The 11,911-nt window shown below is 54.9% G+C and overlaps 1 protein-coding gene across 2 annotated transcripts; it reads right to left on the bottom strand.

Moving 5' to 3' along the window:
• Nucleotides 1–1,340: 1,340 nt before the first annotated feature.
• On the bottom strand, nt 1,341–8,056 carry NR1H2 (nuclear receptor subfamily 1 group H member 2). Of its 2 annotated transcripts, none has more exons than XM_043598443.1 (10): nt 7,763–8,056; nt 7,509–7,643; nt 6,848–6,909; nt 6,636–6,767; nt 5,980–6,270; nt 5,623–5,897; nt 5,243–5,422; nt 4,486–4,585; nt 2,261–2,469; nt 1,341–1,930 (listed from the first exon to the last, which is right to left on the bottom strand). In XM_043598443.1, exons 3-10 carry the CDS (start codon nt 6,888–6,890, stop codon nt 1,784–1,786), a joined length of 1,377 nt encoding a protein of 458 aa, XP_043454378.1. In that variant the 5' UTR covers nt 6,891–6,909; nt 7,509–7,643; nt 7,763–8,056; the 3' UTR covers nt 1,341–1,783. The 2 variants fall into 2 exon arrangements, with proteins under 2 accessions (XP_043454378.1, XP_043454379.1); XM_043598444.1 differs by having other exon boundaries at nt 7,759–8,056.
• Between the last annotated feature and the right edge of the window lie 3,855 nt (nt 8,057–11,911).

Consider the following 11,911-nt stretch of genomic DNA (forward strand, 5'->3'; position numbering starts at 1 on the left):
CCAAGTAGGGCGAGACCACGCCCCGACAAGCCTTCGAGCCACGCCCCTCCTTTCAACTGGGACTAGGCCACGCCCCGTCCGTCCAATTTAGGATGTTGCCTCTTCACACTTTCCATATATTCTCGCCAAACCCCGCCCCGCCTTGAGAGAGGGGGCCTGCTCCTAAGCCACGCCCCCTCCGACGGCAGCTCGGCGGATTCCGGCTTTCGTTGCGCGCGGCGGCGCGGCGGCGCGGCCGGCCCCGCTGTCCTCCCGGCTCCGGCTCCCCGCCCGCGGGGGCATCGCGCGTATCCTCGGCTCGCGGGCCTGCTTTCTGCGGAAGGCCAAGGCGAGAGGACAATTTGCGCACGGCCCTTCTTTCCGCTGGCGGAAGACCTGACGTCTGCCCTCCCCGTGTAGGGGAGGTCCGGTCAGCTCTGTCTCATGCCTCGGTTTCCCTACCTGTGAACTAGACTTAGCGCAGGGCGGGCACACGTGGGGGCGCCGGGCACACTGCTTGCAACAGGACTTCTCCTCGTAACTAGTCACTTCCCCACCTTACCCCCAGCTGCTCGAAAGAAAAACCACACCTTTCAGTACCCAGCCCATCCCTCCAAGCAACACCCCCTTCACTCTTGGCCAGGACTGTCCACCCAGCTCACTTCTGAGACCCCTTGGGAGCCTGGCACAGGAGAAGGAGGGACTAAGAGATGTCCACAGCCCGTCCTTACTCTGAAATCACCAGACTCTCCCACCTCCCAGACCTGGCATACGCCCTCCCCTCAATTTGGGGGCCCAGCCCCCTTGTCATGGTTTAGGTTCCCCCCTGGGACATGATATCCTGTGTGAGGACTTGCCTGCCTTCTACTTCTGGGCTCCCATGCTGCCACGTGCTGCCTGCATTAAAGCCCCTATTCCCTTCCATGCTAGCTGGCCCCATCCATCCCCCCTTTGCCAGCCCTGACTGGTAGCCACCTCCCAGGAGGGGCTTTATCTTGTTCTCTGGTGTTTCCAGTGCCTAAAATTGTGTTTGCCACATAGTAAGTGCCCCTCACACACGTTACGTGAACATCATCTGCATCCCCAGAACGGCCAGCACACTGCCCAGTGGCTTCAGGAAACATTTGGGTACTGAGAGCCTGACCCTTCATCCACTTAAGTGTTCTTTGTCCTTCGGCAATCTCCAACTCACCTAGTACAGGAAGATGACCCCAAGGCCGTCAGCCTCTCCTGGACACCCCACTTCCTCCCCCACCCCCACACTCAGTCACATCACCCTGAACCCTCCACCAGCTTAGCAACACAAGGTTCAGGTGGCTGATCCCATCCCCCACACATCTTGAACTCACTCTGGCTCAGGGCAGGTTTCTATTCATACTTTATTTTCCTGTTTTTGTCTTTTTTTAGTTTTTATTAAATAAAAGGAACAGAGGGAGGGGGCCTGCGGTTTCTCAGGCTGTCAGGGAGAGCCATGGGGCCCCCACTCCCTCTGTTCAAGGTGCACTGCGCAGTGAGCTTGAGGTGTAAGCTGGGTGGGGAGGGCAGCCGGTAGTGCTAGGAGGGTCAGAGGCTGGGATCTAGGACCCACCCAGCCCTCCCAGGAAGACTCAGTGGGCAGGGAGGGAGCCTCCTGGACCCTAATGGGGGCTCACCCGAGGGCTGAGGGCTGGTGGCGCCAGGGCTTGTGCTATAAGCCACAAGATGGGACCCCAGGCCCGGCTCCTTCCCACTCCAGGAGGAGGAAGGGGCGACAACGTCCATGCGTTGGAGGGTACAGGGCTGTGGGGCAGGGCGGCCAGGCCCCTCACTCGTGGACATCCCAGATCTCAGACAGCAGAGGCGGCAGTTTCTTGTCTTGGAGCCGCAGGGCAAAGACCTGCTCTGAGTGCACAGAGCTCAGCGTGCGCAGGCTCACAAGCTTCATCAGCATCCGGGGGAAGCGCAGCTGGTCCTGCGGGGAGGTGGGGGGGGGGACAGGAGGGAGGTGGGCTCTGGTCAGCCCAACCGGACCACCGGTGTAGGCAGGGGCAGAGTGTGGGGAGCCCCGCCCCTATGCCTACACTGGGCCTGGCTCCTTGGTCACGGGACAGAGGCCTGAGGACAGACTTGGCCAAGAGGACACCGGCCAGGGCTCAGGGCGCTGCCAGAGGAGCCGGGCAGTGGGGGCAACAGACAGGGCCTGGCTCTGATGAGGAGGCAAGACCTCAGCCCGCGGCGGCCCCCACGTGGGGCCTGGACTGCCTGTCCCCGCCAGGGCCCTGGGAGGGGTGGGCTCCCGTACCTGCGGCCTTTTGATGCGCGTATAGGAGAGCAGGGCCTCCACGTACGGCTGCTGTAGGGCCTCCACGCGGCTCGGCTCCTGCACGTTGGGCCGGTCAGCAGAGAAGATGTTGATGGCGATGAGGAGGGCGTACTCCGCGTCGTCCAGGCCCAGCCGCCGCATGGCCCGGGAGAACTCGAAGATGGGGTTGATGAACTCCACCTGCAGGCCTGGGGGGGCGGGAGGCGGGGCCGGATGAGCTCCCCCAGCCCCGAACTGGCCCCAGCCCGGGTCCCTGACGCTATCAGCGGGGTGAGGGACACGGCAGCAATGCTAGCCTTCTGGTCATTTCTGTTCAGCTGTGTCCCCATCCGAGTGGCTGGCACGGGGGAAGTGCACCCTAACCCCTGCCTGAATAAAGGGATGAGTAATGAATGTGAACATTTATTCAGTAGTTCCTGCTACCTCATCACTGCCTTCACCTCCTTCCCGACCTCCCCGGTTCTCTCCTAACGAAAAAGAAAGATTTTTAAACCTAGGTCACACTGCGTCACCCCTGTGGTGGCTTCCAATGTTCACGGAGTAAGGCCTGAACTCATCCCCAGGAGTAGTTCATTCATTTGTTTTTCAGACTCTGTTGAGCACCTACTGTGTGGCAGGCCCCGGGGCAGAGCTGTTTAGAAGACACAGCCTCCCCTCCTGCGGAACTTGCACTTGGGGGTTGAGGGAACACAACAGACAAACGTGTAACTAAACCATCCGGTCTGTGACCTGGATCAAGGTAACACAAGGAAAGGTAATCGGGGCATCGAAAATCAAATCAACATCTTAGACAAGGTGGCCGGTGTGTAGGGTGACGCTGTAGGAAGGCCACACGGTAGGGTGACCTTTGAGAAACCACCAGGAGGGGAGGGGATGAGTCACGGGGACGTTTTGAGTGTTCCAGGTGGGCACCACCTGTCTGTTTTTCCCAGGACTGGGCAGCTTTCTGGGCCTTGAGGCTTCCAAATGTTGACACCACAAAGGTCCCATGCAAACCAGGAGGAGGTGGTCGCCCATGTTGGCTGAGCAACTGCAAAAGCCTGAGGCGGGAGCATGTTTGGTGGGTTCAAGTAAGAGGGAGGAGACCAGTGTGGCTGGAGGAGGGTGAACAAAGGGAGCTGGGGGTGGAGAGGCCCCTCGGAGCCTGTGAAAAATGGCAAGGACTCTGGCTTTTCTCCCAGTGAGACGGGAGCCATGCAGGGGTAGCGAGCAAGAGGAGGGACGTGAGCTAACTATGAATACGACCCTTCCGACCGCTGTATGAACAGACACACTTGGGAGAACCCAGTGAGGGGTCCCGACAGTGTTCCAGGGAGAGGCACTGGAGGACAATGGCAGAGGATGGGGGGAAGCGGTAGGACCCGAACCTCCTCTCCAGCCTCATCTCCCTGTGTTCCAGATGCCTGCACCTCCTTGTAGTTCCCTAACACCATCCAGCTCTTCCCCCACCTCAGGGCCTTTGTATGTGCTGAGCCCACTGCCAGAAACATTCTCCCCGTTCAGTGCTCCCCCGCCACACTCATATTCAAAGGGGACTGGGAGGGCCAGCGGCTAGAGGAAAGGAAGAATATGGGGTTAGGAAAATACAGAGGTGCCCCGGGAAGAGATGATGGGGGAGAGTTGGACTCACAGAGTGAAGCCCGAGCCTGAGGGAGAACAAGGCTTTTATGGTACATGGGGTTCCCTGGTGGGCATTGTTACCCCCCAATTTCCTTTTCCTAGGCAATACATCTCACCCCTCAGGCCTCAGTTCATATGCACTTCCTCCAGAAGCCCACTGCCTAGGTCACATCCCCAGGTAAGTGCTCTTGGATGGCAGAGACCTACCGCGTACAGTTGCGTAGATTGCGTACTTCACAATGAACTGAGATCCGGCCTCCCTCCAGTGACACCAGGTTTGGGAAGGAGGGAGTGTCTTTTCTTAATTCCTATCAAAATGCCCCGTTGTGAGAGCACACACCCCTCTGTCTCATCCCGCACTGCATCCCAGCGGACAGACTCAGCACTCAATAAATACATTTTCATCTCATTTTGAGGCTGGCTCACTCCACTTTGGAGGTAAAAAAATAGAGGCTCAGACAAGAGCGAGATGGCCTGAGGTCTGCCACCAGTAGAGGCCCGGCAGGGGCACTGGCCCTGCACCCTCCCAGCCCTCTCCCCAGGGGCAACGGCCCTGCACCCCCCCAGCCCTCTCCCCACCACACCTGCGCGGTGGAAGTCATCCTTGCTGTAGGTGAAGTCTTTCAGGAAAGTGATGCACTCTGTCTCGTGGTTGTAGCGTCTAGCTGTCTCTAGCAGCATGATCTGTGGGCAGCAGGGAGAGGAGGAGGCAGGGGCGCCACGAGTCCCTGTGACCTGGCAGCCACTGGTCTCTCCTCTCTTGGCCCGTGGGGGGACCTAATCTTGCCAGAATCACCTCTCACCCCTCTGCCCCCAAGCACGTTCCCTCAGTCACCCCGGCCTGCAGTCAGCACGCCCGACACTCCAAGCTCTCCCTCCTCCAGGTTCAACGCCCACAGCGCCCTCCTCCCAGGATACTCTCCCCAGGTGGTTGCAGGGCATGGGGACAGGCATGTTTTGTTCACTGCGACCTATCCAGGACTTGGAATGGAGCCTGGGGTCCACTAGTAACTCAATACTTATTTGTTACTGTTGCTTTGGTTTAAATGTCAACTCTTCTGAATGGCCTTTTCAGCACATTCTTTAGAGTGCGTCCTCCCAGCCAATCCTCAATTTTTCTCAGCCTCAACCCGTTTCCTCTCTCTCCTTGGCTCATGGGAGGCTCTGACTCTCTGTTTAGTATTTCGACGTCCCCCTGTAGGATATCGTCCCCACGAGGGCAACCACCAGAGGGGTCTTGCTCATCCCTATTCCCCCAACATCTGTTCTGAGGCTTATCCCTGGGGTTCCCTGTGGGCAGGAATGAAGGGCCATGTTGAGGATGGGAAGGCTGCCCGTTACCTCAATGGTAGATGCCTTCAGGAGGGCAATCTGGTCCTCGCGGCCCAGCTGCAGGAAGCCAGGCACCTGTTTGGCAAAATCCACAATCTCCTGGACTGAGATGATGGCTAATTCCGTGAAGTGGGCGAAACGCTGCTGGCGTGCATCACGGGACTGGGGGTCCGCGCCCAGGGGCCAGGGCTAGGGCCAAGGGGGGTCAAGGTTATTCACAGATTCCTCCAATGAGCCCGAGGCCCCTAGGAGAATGCGCCCTAGGAGACCCTCCTCTCCAAGGCCCCGCCCTCTGGAACCTTGTTCCCTCCCCATGCCCTGGGCTGCAGCCCTGATGGCTTTCCCCCAACTGGCCTCATCACCCTTCAAGGCTGCGGGAGGGGCAGTACCGTGACTTTGGGCTGGTCGGAGAAGGAGCGTTTGTTGCACTGCAGCTGAGCCGCCACCAACTGCTGGATCATTAGTTCCTGAGCGGCTGTTAACTGGACACCCTCGCCTTCCCCGGAGCCCTGGCCACCTCCGTCAGACCCTCCAGGGGAAGCCCCAGGCCCAGAGGCTGAGCTGCTGCCACCCGAAGGCCCCACAGGTGACTGTTGCTGCTGCTGCTGCTGCTGCTGCTGCTTCCGAATCTTCTTCTTTCGGATCTGTTCTTCTGACAGGACGCCTATTCGGGACACAGAGGCCTCAGCGGTGGCCCCAGAGCTGGGCACGGGCCAGGCGAGCACGGCGCCCTCCCCAGCACTCACACTGCTCTCTCATCCCGGCCTCCTTGCATTTGCGAAGCCGGCACTGCTGGCACTTGCGCCGCATGAAGGCGTCCATCTGGCAGGTTCCGCCGCCCCGGCAGGCGTAGCGCCTGGCCCCGCCTCGGACCACGCTGCGCCGGAAGAAGCCCTTGCAGCCTTCGCAGCTGAGCACGTTGTAGTGGAAGCCGGAGGCCTTGTCCCCGCACACGCGGCACAGCTCGTGGCCCAGCATCTTTGGAGCCGGGCCCTTCTTTCGCTTGCGCTCCGGTTCCTCTGCCGGGTCTGGGACGACTGGGGTGGGCGGAGAGAAGCCATGAAACAGACAGAGCCCCCAAAAGAAACAGCAGCCAGAGGGCCATCCCCACGACACAGAAGACACAAAGAGCCAGTGTATAGGGGGTGACCAGGGAGACGGCAATTCAGAAGGAAAGATGTGTGAACCCCAAAGAACAAATAACAAAAGATGTCAAGCAGGAAAAAAATACACTCACAGGCAAAGTGAAGGAAAAAAAGAAGTGACAAGAAGAAGCGGAAGAAAAAAAATCAACAAGAAACTGGGGCCTCCCATTCTGATTTTTTATCTTTCTCCCTTCCTAGATCTCCCCTCAAGGCCCCCCATATCCATCCCGAGCCCCTGTCCCTGGGCCCCATCTCACCCTCGCTGCAGGCTGAACGGGCCCAGTCATCGCCTGGGACATCGGGGTCTGGACCCACAGGCCACAGTTCAGGACCCTCCTCCTTTATAGCTGGTGAAGAAGAGGGTGCGCTGGGTTGAGGCGGGCCATTTCCTGGGAGAGGGAAGCACAGTGAGTTTCTCCTGCCAAGTGTGCAATGGGAGAGGGACTGGGCTGGGAAAGGGGTCGCTCACCAGGCAAGGGGGTGTCCCGGGAACTGGTGGTGGGAGTGGACATGGTGGAGTCACGGAGCAACCTGCAGAATATAGGGGGACTGAGAACCTTGTCGGGCCAGGTAGGGTCAGGTTAGGCCAGCCCCAGGTCTCCAAGGATGCACCACTTTCTTCCATCTCTCCAGACTCCTCCTTTACTGCACACAGACCCCACCCCAGGCCCCTGCCGCCCTGTAAAACCTCTCCTCCGATTCTGACAGACCCCACCCACGATTGCTCCAGATCTTCCGGCTGGGTCTCAAGCCCTGCCCTCACTTAGACCCCGCCCCTCGTGTAGGCTCCACCCACTCCGGATCCTGCCCACTCCCTCTTCAGGTACTGCCCTTTCTGCTTCAATCGTGCTCCGCCCTAACTTCCCCCTTCCCACCAAGTTCACCCTGCCTCCTCTTACTCCCCACCTCTGCTGAAGAAGCACCCCCAACTCCCATTCTGACCCCACCTCCTCCCCATCTTTTCCTTCTAGGTCCCGCCCGACCCTTGTAGCTTGCACCCTCACTCTATCCACAATGCCCCGCCCCGCCACTTTGCCCCGCCCCATCGGTACCCCTCCCTCCAGGTCCGGCCCCATCCCCTCCCATCCTGCCCCGCCTCCACCTCCTCCCATCACGCTCCGCCCCCATACCTCGCTCCAGGTCCCGCCCCTCTCCGAACACCAGTGGGGGGCGGGGCTCATGGCTGCGCGCGAGGGTCCCGTGGGCCGCCTCTCGCGGGGGTCTCTTACTCCCGTTGCCCTGGAAACAGCCGGAGACAGCGCGAGCTACGGAAGGGAGGGCGGGGGAAGGAGAGAAAGGGGCTGAGCGGGGGCAGCGCGGAGAACGCCGGGAAGCCCCGGGCCCGGGACGCCTCCCGCATCTTCCCATACTCTAGTGCACCTGCCTCGGTCCCCTTGCTCTGCTTCTCTTCCTCCTCCTCCGTAGCCCCTGGCACGCCGCCGCTTCTCGGATCCCCTCAAAAGTAACTTCGCCACTTCTTCCGGCAACCCCGCCGTGCGTCACTTTAGGAAAGGGGCGGGTAGTCTGGAGTGACGGACTTCCGGTCCGCCTAGGACTAGCCAAATCGGCTGCCCCGCACGGAAGTCGTACGGTCACCGGAAGTTTACCCTCCGGGGTAGCTCCGCCGGAGCCAGACAGAAGAGTTCCGGACCAGCTCGATCAAACGCAGGGCCGGCGAGGGGGGCGTGGTCAGTCCCAAACCTTCCGGCCCCCACGGGGCGGCTTTAAGTCATCCCAGCGCCCCTCGGTGTGTGCGGCCAAGGATTGGCTCGGCATAAATTTCCCAGCCTATAGCTCCTTTTCGCACACAGCCGATTTGAAGCATGTTTGTCATTTTTTGGTTATTGAACAAGTTTTCTGATTTTGGAGGCGCGCTGCTTATTGGTTTTAAATAAATTTAATTACAAACCTAGATCCAGGAAAAATATGTTTAAAAAATACACTTGTTGATAGGAATTAAAAAAAAAAAAAAGGCATAGCCTTCTCATACCAAGAAGAGAAAAATAACAGCTTTTAAAGAAAACTCACAGTAATTGAATAGGTAGAAGGAATCGTTCCAAAGTCTTCCCTCGATAATCTGATCTATATTGATCATACATCCATTTTCAGGAAACTGGAATGTATGAACCATGCTCTTTTACACTTTGTTTTGTCCATTCCCACATGATCTTGAAGCTGTGGAATTTGAGTATGTTACCAATAAAAGGTGTGATTACATGGACATGGGGTTCCAGGGAAAGGGCTGAACTATCTATTGTCTCTCACTTCCTGGCTGTGTGATGTTGAGCCAAGCTATTTACCCTCCCCATTGCTCAGTTTCCTCTTCTAAACTGGGACCAACTAGGGGCACCTGAGTGGCTCATTTGGTTAAGCGCCCAACTTTGGCTCAGGTCATGATCTCATGGTTGGTGAGTTGGAGCCCCGGGTCTAGCTCTGTGCTGACAGCTCAGAGCCAGGAGCCTGGGTCAGATTCTGTGTCTCCCTCTCTCTCTGCCCCTACCCCGTTCTTGCTCTTTCTCTCAAAAATAAATAAGCATTAAAAGAATTTTAAACTGAGACCAACAAGAGTTCATTGGATTGTCATTATGATTAAATCAGGTAAAAAGCATGAACCAGGCCAGGTTCAAACAAGGATCCTAGTATGCCAGAACTATGTTTTTTCTTTCTTTATTTTTTTAAGTTTATTTTGAGAGAGAGAGAAAGAGTGAGGGGGCGGGGGAGAGAGAGAGAGAGAGAGAGAGAGAGAGAGAGAGAGAGAGAGAGAATCCCTAGCAGAGCCTGATGCAGGGCTTGAATTCACAATGAGACCATGGCCTGAGCCGAAGTTGGACACTTAACCAACTGAGCCAACCAGATGCCCCTTCACTGTGGTTTTAATTTGTACCTCCCTGATGGCTAGTTCTATTTCTTTTTATCACAGGTAATTTGTAATGTGTAATTCTTTTACTATTCTGAAATGAAATCCAAAAACAATATAGCTGAACTGTGTCCCCAGCAATGAAATATCATTTACCTCACCAACTGCAACACAAAAGATGTATAAATGGAAGCTAATTTGTTTTTTAAAAAAATTTTTTAATGTTTATTATTTTTGAGAGAGAGACAGACAGAAAGCAAGCAGGGAAGGGGCAGAGAGAGAGAGGGAGACACAGAATCCGAAGCAGGCTCCAGGCTCTGAGCTGTCAGCACAGAGTCTGATGCGGGGCTCGAACTCACAGACCACAAGATCATGACCTGAGCTGTAGTTGGACGCCCAACCGACTAAGCCACCCAGGCACTCCTGGAAGCTAATTTGTAATAAAGCGATACCTACTTCAACACAGGTGCACAAGAGACACAATATGGCAGTCAGATCTTACTTCAGAAGACAGAATTACTGAAAATGTAAAAGCAACAGAGCAGTCTAACAGAGGAGGGCTGGATCATCAGCTCAAATGCCTCAGGCAACATTGCCGTGGGTGATACAATTTTTTCCAAAATTGTGGCCAAGTCTTAATAAAGTTATCAATAAGACAAGGTAGGAATAATTTTGGCATATTAAAAAAAAAATCATGGTACATCAGCAAGTACATCAGGGTGGCTGGAGCTGAGTGAGGTGGGGGGACAGGGTGCAAGAAAAAACTATACATATATACATATATATATATATATATATTTAGATAAACATAGGTATAGATATAGATGATACAGATATATTTTTTTTTTGGTTGCTTCCTTGGGGAAGGTGCTTAACCAAATACTTGTTGGGGGCAGGGGCACCTGGCTGGCTCAGTTGGAAGAGTACACAACTGGATCTCAGGGTTGTGAGTTTGAGCCCCACGTTGGGTGTAGAGATTACTTAAAAACATTTTTAAAAAGCCTATTGGATTGCAGCAAATTCAGCTGAACGAAGAGACTGGTTCTTCATAATTACCAAAAACAGTTCATTAAATATTGTTGTTAACGTAAAAATGTCGTGTGTAGAGTCAACCATTTTTATACCACATACGCTAAGTTTTTAAGACTTTCAGAAAATGTACGTTGAAATTGATGTGAAAAAACAAATGAAACTGTATTATCGGAATTCACGTAAAAGAGACTGATCAGAAATGTTTTCCCCCATACCAAATAGAGGATAATCACAAGGCTTTACATTTCCAGGTTTCGGGCGTGTGGTTTATAGAGTGAATAAATCAGGCGCTAGGATGCTTAAAAAAAAAAAAAAAAAAAAGGAAGGAAGGGCGGAAGGTTGGTGGGGGGGGAGGGGCGGGGGGGGCGGGGGCGAACCGAGGTGATCTTGGCCGGGAAAACAGGCCCACAGCACCGCCGTGTGGCCATTTGGGAATTTGCAGCAGGATCTTTCAGAAATCCCTTAACCCCAGAGCAAGCAAGAATTGGGACAGGACATCTGGGTGAGGGGATTCTGAGGGATCGAGATGGAATATTCCAGCTGCTAAAATAGATGAGGGGGAGACGTGGTAAGACTTATCTTAGAGAAACTGATGCTCCGTCTTCTGGGTCAAGGAAATTCCCTAAAGCAACTGTGCTCAAAGTAGGTTGTTGAAAATACTTGCTGAGCATTTGCTAGATACCAGGCACTGTCCTAGGTGCTGGGGACGTGGTGACGAATGAAATAAACCAAGATCCCTGCCCTCGTGGAAATAAGATTATAATGGGGAAACAGGCAGTATCACTGATTCTAAGATGCACGTGACTTACACCTGATGACATCTTAGAGTTAATTAAATGTTCAAAGAGGTTGAGTGCTATGGGAAAAAATAGGTCAGGGTAAAGGAGATTGGAGATTTGGGGAGGGGATGGTTGCCGTATTGAATTGGGTGGTCAGGGAAGACTTCACTAAGAAGGTGATATTCAAGAAAATATTTTTTTTAATTATTTTTTTAACGTTTATTTATTTTTGAGACAGAGAGAGACAGAGCATGAACGGGGGAGGGTCAGAGAGAGGGAGACACAGAACCCGAAACAGGCTCCAGGCTCCGAGCTGTCAGCACACAGCCCGACGTGGGGCTCGAACTCACGGAGTGCGAGATCGTGACCTGAGCCGGAGTCGGCCGCTCAACCGACTGAGCCACCCAGGCGCCCCTCAAGAAAATATTTAAAGGAGAGAGGCTGATTAGGGTTTTTTGGAGGCAAGACACTTGGGTGGAACAGCCTGTGCAAAGGCCCTGAGGCAGGAGCATGTCTGGGTTTCTCTGAGAAACAACAAGGAGGCCAATGTGGCTAGGCTGAACGATCAAGGGGGATAGAGGAGAGAAGATGTCAGAGAGGGGCCAAGTCATAAAGTGCCTTTCAATTCTGGGATGCCATTGGTACCCCTGATCCTTTGATCTTCTCTTCTCTTTGCCTCACTTCCTCTCACGTCCTCTCTTCCTTCCTTGGATTCTGTGGCCCAGCGCAGTCAGGTCCTTGTACACATTACTTGAACGTCCTTGCTCTTTCTCCCTCAGTCCTACTTGCCTGGCAAAACCCCAACGCTGGTTAAAAATGGACTTTGCCTTTCCTGTGCCTGCTCCCCCCAGCTGAGCTTGTGAGT

This window comes from Prionailurus bengalensis, chromosome E2 (assembly GCF_016509475.1).
Source record: "Prionailurus bengalensis isolate Pbe53 chromosome E2, Fcat_Pben_1.1_paternal_pri, whole genome shotgun sequence".
In the NCBI taxonomy this organism is placed as follows: domain Eukaryota; kingdom Metazoa; phylum Chordata; class Mammalia; order Carnivora; family Felidae; genus Prionailurus; species Prionailurus bengalensis.